Source organism: Rhinopithecus bieti, unplaced genomic scaffold (genome assembly GCF_001698545.2).
Source record: "Rhinopithecus bieti isolate Rb0 unplaced genomic scaffold, ASM169854v2 scaffold_22745, whole genome shotgun sequence".
Taxonomy (NCBI): domain Eukaryota; kingdom Metazoa; phylum Chordata; class Mammalia; order Primates; family Cercopithecidae; genus Rhinopithecus; species Rhinopithecus bieti.
The window spans coordinates 951,050-967,904 of record NW_016810815.1 but is presented as its reverse complement, the minus strand read 5'-3'; the positions used below and the strand labels follow the sequence as shown (position 1 = coordinate 967,904).

General features: G+C 52.8%; 1 protein-coding gene across 15 annotated transcripts in view; it reads left to right on the top strand.

The window, feature by feature from the left end:
* RALGPS1 (Ral GEF with PH domain and SH3 binding motif 1) overlaps positions 1–16,855 on the top strand; it is a 311,271-nt gene that overhangs the window by 277,559 nt on the left and 16,857 nt on the right. For 10 of the 15 annotated variants that reach the window (XM_017892865.1, XM_017892864.1, XM_017892862.1 and 7 more), the window contains 3 exons: positions 4,730–4,856; positions 6,137–6,294; positions 8,658–8,709. In XM_017892865.1, coding sequence (XP_017748354.1) covers positions 4,730–4,856; positions 6,137–6,294; positions 8,658–8,709 — 337 coding nt within the window. The other 5 variants (XM_017892871.1, XM_017892868.1, XM_017892869.1 and 2 more) reach the window with 2 other exon arrangements.

The following is a 16,855-nucleotide window of genomic DNA, read 5'->3' as shown; positions in this document are numbered from 1 at the left end:
CCCACCATCCGTATTTAGCAGCAGTTAACATTTTGCCAGGTTCACCACATATTTCTTTAAGTAATAATACTACAGATGGAGGGAGGGCCCCTTACCCCCATCCTGCCTCATTTCCCTTTCCTCCCTACAGGTAACTGCTGTGCTGATTTGCATTATTCTTGTGCAGGTTTTGTGTTTTACTGCATATATACTTATGTGTAAACATATATACTGTTGTTTTGTGTGTTTTAAAAATTTGACCTAAGTGGCATAATGCCATAAACATTATTTTGCAACTTGCTCTCTCTACTTAACATAAGTTTTGGGGTTTGTTTGTTTGTTTTTTGTGACAGGGTCTCACTCAGTTGCCCAGGCTGGAGTGCAGTGGCATGGTATCAGCTCACTTCAACCTCCACCTCCTGGGTTCAAGCAGTCCTCCCACCTCAGCCTCCTGAGTAGCTGGGACTGCAGGTGCACACCACCATACTGGGCTAGGTTTTGTATTTTTTTTTTTTTAGAGATGGGATTTTACTATATTGCCCAAGCTGAAACTTAAGTTTTTACGATTTATCTATATTGATACCTATAGATGCAGTTTCGTCTTCTCTTTGTAAAATTTGTTGATCAAATAAACCACAGCTCATGTATCTATTTCCCTACTGATGGGCATGTAGCTTGTTTCAGCTTTTTTGCAGTGATGCACAATGCTACCTTGGGCATCCTCGTATATGTGGCTCCTCGTGTATATATGCAAGAGTTTCTCTAGAGTAAAAACCCAAATTAGAATCACCAGGTATAAAAGGCGGGGCATCTTCCTTTATTCAGCATTGCTCATTGCTTTCCAAATATTTTACCTGCATAGGAGCCCCAAGCTAGAGTTCCTGTTCCTCCACCTCTGCCAATGCAATACATTGTCAAGCTAAATTTTTTATTGTTTTTTACCATCTGTTGGAATAAAAAGATACCTCCTTTTGCTCTCATTTGCATTTCCATTATTACCAGTGGGGTTAAGTGTCTTTCCTTATTGTTACTGGCCATTTGGAGATTCTGTTCCTTGGATTTGCCTTTCATATCGTTTGCTTGTTCTCTCTGTGTGGTTTGCCCTTTCTTAAAGATATTTGAAGTTCTCTGTATATCTGAAAGCTAATCCTGTGTTGGTTTAGGGGTGACACATACCTTCTCCCACACTATGACTCACCTTTTAATGCTGATTTTGATGTCGTTTTTGGTTGGTGGTTTTGGTACAGACATTTAAATGTCAAATTTATTCACCTTTTCCTTTAGGATTTGTGTTTTTTCTTTCTTCCCTTTCTGCAAGATTATGATTGTCTCCTATTTTTTTTCCCAGTAGTTTTGCGTTTCACATTTGTCACATTAATCCACTTGCTTAACATAAGGCAGGACTCTAATTTTGTCTTTTTCTGTATGAAACCCAGTGGTTTTGCCCCCATCCTGAAAAGTTCCTCCTTTCCTCACTGACTGGTAATGCCACCACCATCAGGAAGCAGGTCGGGCTCTCAGTTTATAGTCACTGAACTGTGTCTGCATCCATGCCTAATACCACACTGTTTAAATACTACTGCTTTAGGTTTTGTTCTGCCATCCAGTAGGGCAAGTCTTGCACTGTTTTTCTTCAGAATAGTCTTGGCTACTTTGTTCCTTTCCTTTTGCATCAGGATTCTTTTTTTCTTTGAGATGGAGTCTCGCTCTGTCACCCAGGCTGGAGTGCAGTGGCGTAATCTGGGCTCACTGCAAGCTCCGCCTCCCGGGTTCCCGCCATTCTCCTACCTCAACCTCCCGAGTAGCTGGGACTACAGGCGCCCACCACCACGCCCGGCTAATTTTTTTATTTCTAGTAGAGACAGAGTTTCACCATGTTAGCCAGGATGGTCTTGATCTCCTGACCTCATGATCTGCCCATCTTGGCCTCCCAAAGTGTTGGGATTACAGGCATGAGCCACTGCGCCCAGCCCCCATCGGGATTTTAAGATTGGCTTAAATGGCCAGGTCAGGAAGAACTTTGAACACCATGTCATGGATGGTTTCAAGCAAGGCGATGACATGGTCAGCTTCACGTTTTTCAAATACTTGTGAAGCTGTGCTTGGGTTAGGTTTTAGAAGATCAGACTGGAGGCAGGAAGACAATAAAATATGGGGGCCCAGACCAGTCAGTGACAAGAGAAGTGGGCAGGGAGGGGCTGTGCAGAGTCTGGAGGCCCTGGTGACTGTGCAGCAAGTGAGGAGGGAAGGGAGGAGAGAAGAGCCGCATTGCCGTGTGGGAGGAGCCGAGGGCGGGTTCCCATCCCAGGCCAGGCGACTGGGTAACGCACAATGCCTCCAGCCAAGGCTGGAAACAGAAGAAGGAGTTGCAGGCTCAGCCTCAGCTGTTCTGCACTTGGTGCATCTTAAGAAAGGGCAGATGGAGGGATAGTGCCAAGAGGTGGATATATGGGTCTCAGGCTCAGAAAAGAGGACTGGGCCAGGCCTGGTGGCACCATCCTGTGGTCCCAGCTACTCAGGAGGCTGAGGTGAGAGGGTTGCTTGAGCCGGTGAGACGGGGATGTTGAGGCTGCAGTGAGCCGTCATAGCGTTACTGCACTCCAATCTGGGTGACAGGGCCAGACCCCATCTCAAAAAAAAGAAGAAGAAGAAAAGAGGACTGTAGTCAAGATTTAAGAGTCATCAGCTATCCAATCAAATAAAAAACAGGAGCTGAAGAGGGAAGCCTGTGTAGACAACTCCAGCATGAAGGGTGTTAGAGGAGGAGGAGGAGCTCATGGAGGAGGTGGTGACAGAGACTGAAGAGGCACAGGGAGAAGCAGGAGAGTGTGGCATAGCATCTGCCAAGGAAGGAGGGCATGTTGAGAAGGAGTGACCCCGAGCACCAGGTACCGAGGGCTCTGGGAGATGCTGACAAGCCTTCATTGGTTTGGCAAGAAGGAGGTCAGTGGACGTGTCATTAGGTACAGAAGTCAGAGCTGAGTGACTAGAGGAGCACAGACCTCCATTTGCTGGGAAAAGATCCAGTGAAAGACCTTGGCTTACAGGAAAAGAGAGACCAGAGCTTGCCTATAGGCTGGGGGAAGGAGTCAGAGAGAGAAGGGGAAAGTGAGGCAGTGAATTCTCAGAGGAGATGGGTAGGACCTGAGAGAAGAGATGGGCCCCGGCCTGGCAGGAAGGCCAGTGTGAATGGAGGTGTGCATGGCCACGGCAAGGGTGGCTGTGAGAGAGGTCCCACCTGACAACCAGTGTTGTCACTGAAGTAAAGAGTGGCAGCATTGGAAAGGTTTGGGGTCTTGGAGTTGCCTGGGGGCACTAAGGAAAGAAGTGACATTTTGGAATGTTATTGAGAATAAGAAAATTGGCTAAGGCCTAATAAAGGGATTGGTGGGGGCAGATGAAGGAGAAGGTGCCTGTGCAGAGTGGGATTGGGAAGGAGAGGGGATGGCAGAGGAGGCAATTCATGGGAAGTGAGCACTCAGCTGGCAGCAACCACCCCTGGTGCCTGGCCCAGATAGCCAGAGCTAGGCGAGCCTTTGGAGTCACCTCCCTTAAAGACCTCCCTTCGCAAGCAAGACAAACTAAAGAGTGCCACAGTGGCCAGGGTCACATTCCTCCAGACATAGCTGAAGATGTGGCCAGCATGAAGGATTCAGCCTCAATCTCTGTGTATTGAGTGCAGTGAGGTTTGCACCCCTAACTGCCTGGCTCTGGTGACCTGTTAGCCCCATGACTGGGTTGAGAAGGACATGGTAATAATTACCATAATAAATTAAGTATGAGGGCTAAAAACTATGAAAGTCTGCATACATTACCTCATGGACTTCTTCTGACCACCTGCAAGGTGAGTTGAATCATTCCCACTTTTCAGATGAGGAAACTGAGGCTCAAGGAATAAGTTCGGTAACCTATCCATGGTCCCAGGTAGCACATGAAAGACCTAAGATCTGAACCCTGTCTGTCTAGCTGTGTTCTTGCCCCTTTGTGTTTAATGAGTACACAGAGACCAGAAAGTGGCTGTATAAGAGCTCAGGGGTAAGGGAATGGACTTGGTGTTAAAAAACACACTTTGTTGTTGTTGTTGTTGTTGTTGAGACGGAGTCTCACTCTGTCGCCCAGGCTGGAGTGCAGTGGCACAATCTTGGCTCACTGCAACCTCCACCTCCCGGGTTCAAGTGATTCTTCTGCCTTAGCCTCCCATGTAGCTGGGATTACAGGTGTGTGCCACCATACCTGGCTGATGTTTGTATTTCTAGTAGAGACGAGGTTTCACCATGTTGGCCAAGCTGTTTTCGAACGCCTGACCTCAGGTGATCCACCTGCCTTGGCCTCCCAAATTGCTGGGACTGCAGGCATGAGCCACCACACCCGGCCTAGAAGACACACTTTGAAGTCTCACCTCTGTTGTTCACCAGCTGGGTGTCCTTGGATAAGTCATGCCATGGGGAAGCAGGACCAAGACTAGGCTGCTTATCCCCGTGTCCATCAGGGAGTGCCATGCACAGCAGGACATTGACCATCCTGAGAGTTGATTGTCAGCCTTAGGGAGTCAATTACTATATGGAGAGTGAAGGATCAATATCTAATGAGTAAGAAGCTGCAGGGCTCCTATGAACCTTGCCCTATCTGTGACAGCTGGGCCAGTTGCTGTACTCCAAACCCGGGGACCGCCTACACCCCAACCCAGCCTGCACAGCCCCTCACCCTCCCATCATAACCCCTGTTGTTGCTCTCTCTGCTCTGTTTGCAGGTCCCTCTGCTGGCTCTGTTTGTGCGAGGTTCAGCCGGAGGCCCACCTGTCCTGATACGTCTGTTGCTGGCAGCCTCCCCACACCTCCAGTCCCCAGACACAGGAAGAGCCACAGCTTAGGCAACAAGTGGGTGACTGAACAAGCCCTCCCCCGGGCTTCAGACCGTCCTGCACATGGGCCTGGGCACAGTGCAGGGAAACACTTGCTGACGGGGTCCCTCCCCTGCCCTGTTCTGGGAGTTGCTGATGAGAGCCTTTGGAATCCTGGCCAGTGCACTTTCCTGAGGCTGGTGTGAGCTTGGGAAGAGCTGAGGGGCACTGTGGCAGCACTGAGTCCACACCACTGACAGGTGTCTCAGGCTCAGCAGCTGGTGGAGGGAGGGTGCAGGGAAGGGCAGGGAAGTAGCAGTGACATTCCAGAGAATTTGCCCAAGCCCAGTTAATGACTCATGGAAAAACCCCAAAGTCCGGTGGACACCAGTGATTGTCATCCAGGGCGGTGTTCAGTTTCTCATGGCATCTGCCTACAGAGCAGTGAACCTGCTGGCTCATCAGCCCTGTGGGGCCCAATAGCTGGGGGACATGCGTGAGTCCTCGGCATGGCTGGGGCAACTGTGCCTGTGTCTCCAGGGCGTTAGGCAGAGGCTTCTGAACAGATGAGTCCCTTCCTTCCTTCCTTCCTTCCTTCCTTTCCTCCCTCTCTCCCTCCCTTCCTCCTTCCTTCCTTTCCTTCCTTCCTTCCCTCCCTCTCTCCCTTCCTCCTTCCCTACCTACCTACCTACCTACCTACCACTTCCAAGGCACAAGCCTCAGCCCAGCCCAGGCAGGCCCTGGAGGAGCTCCAAGGCTGGAGGAGAAAGAGTTGCTCTCTGAGTGTTAAGCAGCCCTCTGTGCTAGACACTCTGCACATGCCTGTCAAGTATGATCTCCCTGAGTCCCCATGCAGGCCTCTGAGGTGGGTGCTATTATTACATATTTTGAGAATGAGTCTAATGAGGTTCAACAAGGTGAAGTTCCTTGCAATGGTGGAAAAACATCGGAGCAAGGGCCTAGACCAGGTGTGTGTGACTCCAGGAGCAGACATCCTGGCCACAGGCCCACTGCCGCTCACCTGTGCGGCCTCATCACTCAGAAGCAGCATCTGCTCACTCAAGCCTCATAGCCACCTGGGAGACAGGCAGGGCAAGTATCGTTACCCCCATTGGATGGATGGAGAAACTTAGGCTCAGAGAAAGGATGTGACTTGCCCAAGGTCATGGCATGAGAGAGGACAGAGCCTGTACCATGGCTCTGGGTGGAGGCCTTTTTCCTGCAGCTGCACCATCTGCTCCGGCCCCCAGGCAGGTGTAACCACTGTCACTCCATAGATAAGGAGCTTTGCCTTCTTTCTTCCTTTCCGTTTTCCAGTATGATGTGTCAGTTGAGTGTAGTTGAGAGTAAAAGTGCGACATTCCCATCGGAGAAAGCAAGGCACCTACTGGACGACAGTGTCCTAGAGTCCCGCAGTCCCCGAAAGGGCCTGGCCCTGACCTCCTCCTCTGCTGTCACCAATGGACTCTCCCTAGGTAAGCGTCTCCGGCCTGCACATGATAGGCTGGTGGGCTGTAGGCCCAGTGTGTGCTCTGTGTCTCTCTGTGTCACTGTGCCGTGCCCAGTGGCGCTATCATTCTGGGGGACCCAGTGGCCCCTCACCTCCCTACAGAGGTGGCTGCCTGCAGGAATCACCCAGAGCCAGAGAAACCCTTGTCTCCTAGCCTCGTGGGCTTCATGAAGAGCCCTGGATCTGTCGTCATCCTGCTGTTGGCATGGCAGGCAGGTAGAAAAAGCAGCCATACACTTTCTTGAGATCAGCTGCTATTGGCTGGCAACTCCCTAGAGCAGACTGGACCACAGTCAGGCTTCTGTCCCTGAGGGATCATGACCCACAGGGCCCTGCAGGGCAAAGCAGGAGAGGCTGCCAGGGAGGGTAGCTGGGTGGCTACAGGGTTCTCACTGCGTACTTGTCTTCACAATGGGAGCTAGAAGGAGGGAGGATGAAAAGCTGATGTTCAGGGATGAAATTGCATCACTGAGTGGCAGCCAGACATGGTGCTATGGCAACAGAAGAGGCAGAAATTGTGCTGCTGAGGCTGGGATAGGACGAACTTGATATTAGGACTCAGGCTGGTGTTGAGCTCTGGTTGTAGGTCCGTACCCCTGCAGTGTCCAGGTCAGCTGAGACAGGTGGGCAGCACCCTGTTAGTACTGCCATCAGGCCAGTGCTCTCTCTGGTGCCTGGTGCCTTTCAGTGTGCCTATGCCTTTGTGGTCTGTGTGTCTGTGTGTCTTTCGGCTTCCTTTAGCAGGGAGTCCTCCCACGGCTGTTGGTTAGACCAGTTGCCGAGCTGGGAGTTGATTTTGTGAGGACTGCAGGGCAGAGGGCCCAGAGCATGGGGCAGGGGGCGGGAGGGGACAGGAGAAACGGGCAGGAATCACTCCCACGTCCCTGTGAAAGCAAGTCAGTCTCAGAGGGCGTGGGCTATATGAGTCCAGGGGTCGCCGTCTCCCACGCCCTGGAAGTCTGACAAGCATGTTCTGTGTCTCCCTCTGTCTTCAGAGGAGGTCATCCTGTTTGGAGCCAGCCAGGGTTATACAACGGCTCAGGACAATGTGTCCAGGGTTCTGAGGTGTGCCTTGGGAGAAGAGTTCCAGGTCATGCGTGGGGAAAGGCTGGGCTAAGTAAAGGTGTGCAGATTTCTTCCCAGAGATGCAGCTGTGCTGGTGGGTGGGAGGAGTCCTCTAAGAAGGCATCAGAGTCCACAGTGTCCACATTCTTTGGTCATGGGACCCTCTTCCTTGGAATGGGACCTGGGTTCTGAGGAATGCCCTCTGGGGAATGCCGGCCCAACAGCACTCAGCAGAACAGCTGTTGTATATCCAGAAAACTTTCTGAGCTGTGCCTGAGTCCAGGCCTTGCTATTCCTGAGACAGAAAACGGAGGCAGATGCAGAGCTGTCCAGCGTCCAGACGGGAGATCACAAGGTTGTTTGGTTCCCGGCTCCTCAAGTTGGGGAATTGAAACTGTTTTTCTGTTTGGGGCCAAAAGCCCTGATGAAGTGGCCATGTGTGCATGTGCCCTGTTGGGAGCTGGGCTGGTCCTCCCCTCTGTGATGAGGGCCATTACTCAGACAGATGCCAAGGGGCCTGGGACCCCTCCCTCCTGCTTTCCCAGTGCTCAGTCTTGGCGCTCTTTCAGGAGCACTGAACCTCAGAGCCTCTGAGGTCTGAGGGACAGTCCAGAGCATTGCGCATGGGTGCTTGGGTGACAGGAGAAAATCTCTTCTTCAGGAGGGCTTAGAGAGCCTGGGAGAAGCAGGGCCGCCCATTCAGCCCAGAGGGACAGGCCTGAAGGAGAAACAGGTAGCAAAACTGTGGGACCCAGCCCCTCTCTGTGACCCCACTGGCCAGGGGTTTGCAGGGGCTCTCCCTTGAGGCTTCTGTCTAATGCCAGGTACCTGCGCTGTGACCAGCGTCTAGTCAAGCCCTGACCCTTGTGGAAGAGGAAGAGGTGCTCATTTGGCCTCACCAGGTGAGGCCTGTTCTAGTCCTGGCTTCATGTGGGCCAGAAAGGAGGCAGTGGTGGAGCCAGGTCAGGCCCAGAAGAAAGCCTAAAGACCCAGACCCCAGCGGGCCAGTGGGCAGTTAGCTGTAGCCTTCGGGGGCAGTGGGAAGGTCGTAGAGGACCTGCCTGGAACAGTGGGATGGGGTGGTTCTTTGACCCTCCCAGAGCAGAGTTAGAACAAGCAGTAGCAAAAACTCGAGTACCTCGAGGCTCCCAATGTGAGGAAGCAGTTTCTGTGGCACTTCTGTGAGCTCAGGGGCCTGACCCGGGAGAACGGGCCCCTCTTCTGTGAGGCCGTTGTGCTCATTGACCTGTGTTCCTTTTCCAGGCAGTAGTGAGAGCTCAGAGTTTAGTGAAGAGATGTCTTCAGGGCTGGAAAGGTGAGTGTGGCCTCAGCATGGCCTCCCTCCCAGGGGCGGTGCTCAGGGCCGAGGGAGCTGAAGACAGACCCCGGGCAGGGACGGGCCCTGCCCCACCCACCCCATGCTGGCCTCGGTGAGGCTGCTCTGTGGCTCCTCCAGCAGCCTGGCCAGGGCAGTGCTGACTAGGAGGGAGGATAGAAGAGCAGGATGGGTGTCGGGGCCCCAGCCCCCATGCTTTGAGCAGCCCCACACCTCCTCTGATCCAGGAGTCTCTTCCTCCAGCACAGTTGCAGGAGGCCTGGGAGTAGATTTGGTCAAAAGTGTGGGTTCTTGAAACCGGAAGCCTAAGAAGTGGCCTGGTCTTGAGATGGGCATGTGGCTCCGCCTGGTGGGGTCTGAGAATATTGCAGCCTAATGGCCTCAGGCCTTGGGTATTTATTGACCCCCACCCTGCTAGGCACTAGTGACAGGGAAGTGGCCACAGCCTCTGCCTCCCTTGAGGATCCCAAGCTTCGGCTCCTGGGAGAGCCTGTCAGCCCTAGGCCGCCTGCTCAGGAATTCCATCGCAGAGCTCCACGTACTGGTGTTTTCCTGTGCCAGGAGCCAGGTGATCTCTAGAAGGCAGGGGACACTGTGAAGGGGGTGCCCCCACAGCCATGGCACCACCAGGGGTGAAGGGCATCATGGCGACTCAGGGTCTGAGGGGAGGCTGGAAACATCCAGTGACACAGAATGTCCAGTAAAGGCAGGTATGCACCAGTATGTCCAGTGGCCGCCTGGACAGTAACACCACATGCACACTGCACACTCACATAATACATGCCCTACCACACTACCCACATATACCATTGGCACACAGCTGTACCACCTTGGCACTCCACCTATGCTGCAGTCTCACCATAGGCACGCGCCTCACACATGTAGCTTGTGTACACATTCACATAACCACACTGTCCAAAACCATCGTGTACAATATTCATGCATGGCACTGTACACTCCCCTCAACACATTTGTGTGGCACACACCCATATAGCATGTGTGCATAATGCAGCTCACATGCACACACGTGCGCGCACAACTCCTCTCTGGCACTGGAGCTTCTCTGCCTCCAGTCCCGCCATAAATCATAAGTTGAGCCAGAGAGAGATAAGTGCGGCCTAGCACTCCCTCCAGGGCAGAGCGTCTGCTGCTCAGTGCTCTTGTTTGAGCATGGCCTGTGCCAAGCCTGGTCCTGGTGGGCTTTGCATGGTGGCTGGATGTACCGGAATCCTCAGCACCTCCTGCACAACAGCCATTCTAGTGTTTCCGTTTTTTTTGTTTTTTTGTTTTTTTGAGACGGAGTCTTGCTCTGTCGCCCAGGCTGGAGTGCAGTGGTCAGATCATCGGCCTCACTGCAAGCTCCACCTCCCGGGTTTACGCCATTCTCCCTGCCTCAGCCTCCCCCGAGTAGTCTGGACTACAGGCGCCTGCCACCCTCACCCGGCTAGTTTTTTGTATTTTTTAGTAGAGACGGGGTTTCACCATGTTAGCCAGGATGGTCTCGATCTCCTGACCTCGTGATCCGCCCGTCTCGGCCTCCCAAAGTGCTGGGATTACAGGCTTGAGCCACCGCGCCCGGCCAGTGTCTCCATTTTATACATGTGGAAAACAAGGCTCAGAGAGGTAAAATGACTTACCTGCTCCACACTCTGGTGTGGACAGAGCTGAGCCACACCCAACAGCCTCCTGACCAGTGAGCCACCTCTTCATCACTGCTCCACAGCTTGGCCAGATATGGGGACTGCCCCATATTGGTCAGTCAGTCTGTCTGCCTGTGAAACCCAAGATGGGGGGTGGTGGGGGAGTGACGATATACCAGCCCTCAGAGGCTCTCTCTTTTCCCTCCCCACCTATGTGGGTTGCTCAGGCAAATGGGTCAGTAGCTTTCACCCTGGGAGCCACCCCAGCAGTGGGAAGGAGAACCAGACAGGCACAAGGGCAGACTCCAGAACTCTCAGCACCAGTCAGGGGACTCCTGGGGACACCCTGAGGGAGATGGCTTACAGGCAAGCCAGCACCTCCCCTGGCCTCAGGCCAATGAGAAGACATCAAATGGCAATCAGAGGCACAGATCCTGAATAGCAGCTAGACCTGGACCTGTTGTTCACTCATTCATTCATTCTTTCTTTCTTTCTTTCACTCACTCATTCCTTCATTCACTCACTCACTCATTCAGTAGCTATTAAGCAACTGCTCCTTGCCAGACACCACACTAGTTACTGAGGGTGTAGTGGATGTAGTTCCTGCTAAGTACTCATGACTGAGATTAGAGCTTCTAGGAAGGAGGATGGTGAGGGAGAATTCCTTGTCCCAGGGAGATGATGCTGTTTGCAACGCTGTCATGATCACTGTAGGCCACAGCATTTTATAGCATTTAGATCACTATCCATCTGAATGTCTAGAATAAGTGATTTGGGGATCTCTTCCAAGCACTGGTCTCATGGCTGGCGCAGATGCCCAGCTCTGCCTCCAGCAGCCTTGAAACAGCCCTGCAGGGAGGATGTCCTGTTTCTCATCCTCTGAGGATGGCTTTTGGCCCAGCCCCACCTTGCTGAGGGGAGCAGGAGGCCACCTGCTTTGGAGGATGCCAGTGGGCCTGTGATGTCTCCTCTAGTCAAGACCCAGACCCCGTGCAGTCCTGATGAGCAGATGCCAGCTGCCCCTTGGCCACCGACCTCCCTCTCCATCCTGCACTGCCTCTTACATTCCCTGAAATAATCCACACTCGCAAAAGCACAGGAGCATTCTGGGCCTTCCTGGAGAGTCCACGGGAGAGTTGGAAGGGAAGATTTACCTCTTGTAGCTTGAAAATCTTCATTGCCTGGGGCTCTTTTCTTTCAGTTACTCACCTTCATGCTCTTCCCTGGGTCTTCTCTCTTCCTGACTTTCATGGGCCCCATGCTTAGCTCCTCCAGGTCCTCCCTGCACTCCCAGCTCTCCCCCAGGCCAAATCTTCCTACTCTAATGGGGAGCAGACTCCCTCTTCCTCAGAAGACTGAGTGTCAGCCTGCCTGGGCGCAAAGGCCAGCACCTGCCCTGAAAGAGCCTCCCCTCCTTGGAGACCCCACCAGCTGTTCCCTGCAGATGCTGTAAGAACACAGCTTTCTCTGAAGGTCATACTGCCCGAGCAGACAGAGGCCATGGAGCCAGAGCCAAGGGTGCAGGGGAGGCCTGGGCCCCACTCAGAGAAATGAGGGCGTGAGAGAGGAGAGGAAGAGGCTTGGCCACGTTTGGGGAGGCAGCATTTCGCCCCACAGCTCTGAAGCTTAGGGGCCACCATCTTCTGTTGAAGACTGCGACCAGCGCCCTGCCCCTCAGCCCTGGTAATAAGCCTGCCCAAGCTAGGAAGAGAAATAGAACCAGATACCAAGATGAAAGGCAGGGAGACCCCAGGTCAGTTTCTCCACATCACACACACCTCTGGTGGGTTGAGGGCACACCTTCATCACCAAGAATGCCACTGTTAGCAGGCAGGCAGGAGTTTCTGTTGTCTGGCCAGGGGTGGGAGGGTGGGATCCTGCATGCCCGTCTGGTGAATTTACCTTCTCTGAGTTTACACGCATAGATGTCTCCTTTTGGGTAGTAGCCAGAGTTCAGGCTGCAGATGCCCAGTGGGTCCCCAGAGTGTTCGGCCATAAACAGCTTCCACACAGGAGCTGGAGCCCACTGAGGCCTGTGGAACTGCTGTACTGCCCTCGGTGGGAATGGGCCTCTTCCTACTGGACCGTGGAACAAGGGTGCAAGAGCAAAGGGGACCCTCTTCTACTCTTCGTCCTCCTGTCTCCTCACCCATGTCAGCCTTGGCAAGGTCACAGGGCCTGTGGGGCCGGGGAGGGGCAGTGAGACGCAGAGAGGTGTTCGTTAGTCACTTCTGAGCCCCCAGGCTGCCTTAAAGACCCTCCCCTGCCCTCGGGGCCCAGAATGAGGACAGGATGGTGGTCCTGTGCCAGGGCCCTCAGGAACCACAGAGCTATGGGCAGGGGTGGGCCTGCTCTTCTCTGTGACTCCACCCAGCGTCCCTGGTCAGCAGTCTTCCTCACCTCATGCTGGGGAGAGTACGGGCAAGGAGAGAAGGGGGTCCCCCAGCACACTCTGCTTTCCCAGGGAGGCAGGGAGGTGGCCACAGGACATTCAGTTACCTGGAGAGGAGGGTTGTGGGCTTGTCAGGATGATCTCCAACCAACCTCAGGCCCCTCGGAAACCAACACGGAAGGGAGCGTTTAGTCAGGAGCAGAAGTAATGGAGAACAGATGCCTTTTTCTGCCTGATTTGGAAAGCAAGTGTTGGCACTAAGATGAAAACAAGAATATCAGCCTACGAGTTAAAGGATTTTAAATGAGGTGTTTTAAAAAAGGCGAACAAAATTGTAGTGGCGATCATGTATGTATATATGAAAATAGAGTCTCACTCATCCTGAGTATTTCTGGGCTGTACGTTTATTGAGTGAGTTTATTTTCCCTGTATTCTTCAGATTTTCCACAATGGGTAAATGTTTCTTTTCTACCCAGAAAGATAACTAACATATAACTGTACAAAAGAAGACATAATCAGAAATGATTACTGATCAGTTTTTAACAATTGAAATATGAAAGTGCCACAAAGGTGATTATGAAACTTTGGCCACCATCTCCCCTGGTCGGACTCGCCCGTCTCTGTGGAAGGGCCTTCTCGTGGGAGGCACAGGCTGTAATACAGGTAGTAGGAAGAGTAGGGGATGGGGGGTCCTCGGAAGGCCCAGGGTGAGAGGAGGCCCCTGTAGTGAGAGGGAAGTGAGGCTGGGGCAGGGTTGGAGGGCACAGTGCAAAACCCTCTGAACAAAGCCTGTTCCTCTTCCTGCTCTGGAGGAGGTGAGGGAACGGGTCAGAGCTCAGAGTCTTAAACAAGTCCTGTTAGGGAAGCAGTTGTGCAGGATCCAACAGGGCAACCTGTATCAGGCACCAGGCTCAGAGGTGGCTTCTGGAGGAGGGGATGGTTAAGCAGCAGCCCAGGACATTTAGTGAAGAGGACCCTAGAGTGCCCTCAAGGTGGGACCTGGGACCTGAAGAGGCTGCGGGCTGTGAATCATGCACCAGGCTGGGACAGATGGCCCCGGGCTTGGTGTCTGTAAGAGTCTCGTACAGGAGAGCTGGGCCCCATGGCAAGTCCTGTTCTCTGGAGTTCTCAGTGGACCTCCACAGTGAAAGGCACAGCCAGCCTTGCAGGGGGACCTGAAGTTAGGACCACTGATCCTCCCAGGCTCTTGGGTAGCTCTCAGTATCTCTGAGCCTCCATTCCTCAGCCCTGTGATGAGGCTAGGCACAGTAAAGATCTAGCATATAGGTGGAGCTGCCACATCTGAGGAACTGATTTAGGGACTTTTTTTTTTTTTTTTTTTAAGACAGGGTCTCTCTCTGTTTTCCAGGCTGGAGTGCAGTGGCACTGCCATAGCTCACTGCAGCCTTGATTTCCCAGGCTCAAGCGATCCTGCTGTCTCTGCCTCCCAAGTAGCTGGGTACAGGTGCACACCACTATGCCTGGCTAATTTTTTTATTTTAATTTTCAGTAGAGGTGGGGGCTCACTGTACTTCCTAGCTGGTCTCAAGTGATCCTCCCATCCCCACTTCCAAAGTGCTGGGATGACAGGCAGGAGCCACTGTGTCCAACCTGAGTTGGGGACTTTTATGAATTTCCCTCAATAGGTACTACTTACCACCAAGAAAGCAACCCAGGGGTCTAAGGCTGGGTAGGGGGAAGAAAAATGTCCTCAAATGCAGTTCAGTGATCATGGGAGGGATGGACCAGAATGATGGCAAATTTCTACCAGCACCTGCTGGCCTCCAGGATGACACTAGACTGTAGGGGGGCCCCTCTAAGAGGTCACTGCAGACAGTTGCCCCCCAGAGTGCTATGGGGTGGTGCTGTAGGGTGTTCAGGGAGTTGGGTGATGCAGCTTCTGCCCATGTGAGGTTTACCTGCTCATTTTAGCTGGTGGGACCATCTGACATCCTTAAGGAGGCACCGGCAAAATGCAGTCATGGTAACAGAGCACCAAGCCTCCTGCCCCAAAAACTGAGTTTTAAAAGACAGTTGTTTCCTTCCTTGAGAAGATCAGAGGACCCTGGTAGATGCCCAGGTTTGCCAGGTCACAAGGATGCCTCTCAAGCCCCAGACTCTGCAGTATTTTGGGAGAGGCAGGCCAGCCTCAGGAGGCGATCCTGCAGGTCGTGGGTCCCCTTGGCTGCAGCAGACATGCCAGTGGCCATTCTCAGGGTGGCTGCCGCAGAGAACCTCACTGTCCCCTACACCTGTGGCTGAGGCCAGGATCCCAGGCTCTCATTCCTCCCCTGAGTCTGGTTTCCTCGGGTTCATTCGCTGCCTGGCGCCTGGCTTCAGTGCTCTGGATACTTGACCTGTCTCTCCTGCATGAGACTCAGAGACACTGAGCCCTGGGCCACCTGTCCCAGCTTGGTGCATGACTCAGAGCCTGCGGCCTCTTCAGGTCCCAGGACCCCCGTCGAGGGATCACTAGAGTTCTCTTCACCAAATATCCTCTGGGTGGCAGCCCAGTTAGACAATTTGCCAGCTTCTGATTTGGGTTTCTCTCCAATATGTGATCTCTTTTAAAAGGCCTCACTCCCTTAGCTCCAAACACTAGAGTCTGGCAGTTGAGGCTCCAGCCAGCAGACTGAGAGAAGTCTGCAGAAAGAATAGTGCACAGAGAACCCCTGGCCTCGAGGTTCCAAGGCCTTTTGCTTGACTCTGTTTTCGAGCCCTGCCAGGCAGCTACTGCTGCTTCATGGGTAGCTGAGAAATCTCTGCCCACAGCTTCTCTGTCCAATACCTACAATTCCTCCAGAGTCAGCACCTAGAAAGTGGGCAGGATGCTCCTTCCATCTTGTGTCCATCCTTCTCTGTGCATATCTGCTTTACCACTCCCCACTCTCTCTTAGACAAGATTTCTGGACTTCTCAGTGCACAGAGGGGAAGACGGATGATACCTCAGAGCTCCCAAGTTTACATGTGATAGTTTTGCCTAGCCACTGAGCCTCACTTTCAGCCTCTCAGGTCTGGTTCCTAATCACCAGGAGAGAAGATCTGGCTTATCTGGCTTACCTGGCTTGGATCACTGGTGTTGCCCTGTCCACTCAGCTGTCAGAAGGATGGGGACATGCAATACAAACGTGGCTCCTAGGGATCCACTTAGTGAATCAGGGACATTGCCCAGAGAAGAGTTGGTGGCCCATAGAGAGCAAATGTCCTTCAAAAAGTGCTGCTAGAAGGGACATCCCAGGGCCCAGCAGAATTCAGGGTAGCAGCTTCCTGCCTGAAGATGAGGGTGAAGCATCAGAAAGTGGCCAGGATAGGCCATGGCCTAATTGGATGGCTTCCCATCCAGGGTCTGCAGGCGCAGGTGGACACTGCTGATCAATAGCATCGCCTGGGCCCTCCCACATGTGCACTCCTACCCAGGCTCTGTGGACTTGAGGCTAGGGCTCTGTGTACAGAAGATTAGGGGAAGTATATTAGTCTGTTCTCAGGCTGCTAATAAAGTCATACCCAAGACTAGGGAATTTATAAAGGAAAGAAATTTAACTGACTCACAGTTCAGCATGGCTGGAGAGGCCTCAGGAAACTTACAATCATGATGGAAGGGGAAGCAAACACCTCCTTCACATGGTGGCAGCAAGGAGAAGTGCCGAGCAAAAGGGGGAAAAGCCCCTTAGAAAACCATCAGATCTCATGAGAACTCACTATCATGAGAACAGCAGCATGGGGTAACCACCCCATGATGCAATTACCTCCCACTGGGTCCCTCCCATGACACGTGGAGATTATGGGAACTACAATTCAAGATGAGATTTGGGTGAGGACACAGCCAAACCATATCAGGGAAGGACCCTACTTCTACTAAGACCAAGATTACCAAGGCCTTAATGTAATTATTTTCTGCTCTCCAACCTCCTAGCCCAGAAACAGGGACTTAGGGCTTTCTGAAATGAAATCCCCAGGATACCTACAACCTAATGTGTACCTAGAAATGATGGAGTGAAGATAGCCTTTCAGACCCGCTTGACTAGTCTGAATGCTCATGATGCTGTTGGCCCAGGAAGTGCGCTGGCCGCTTCCACCTCAATAGCACCACCCA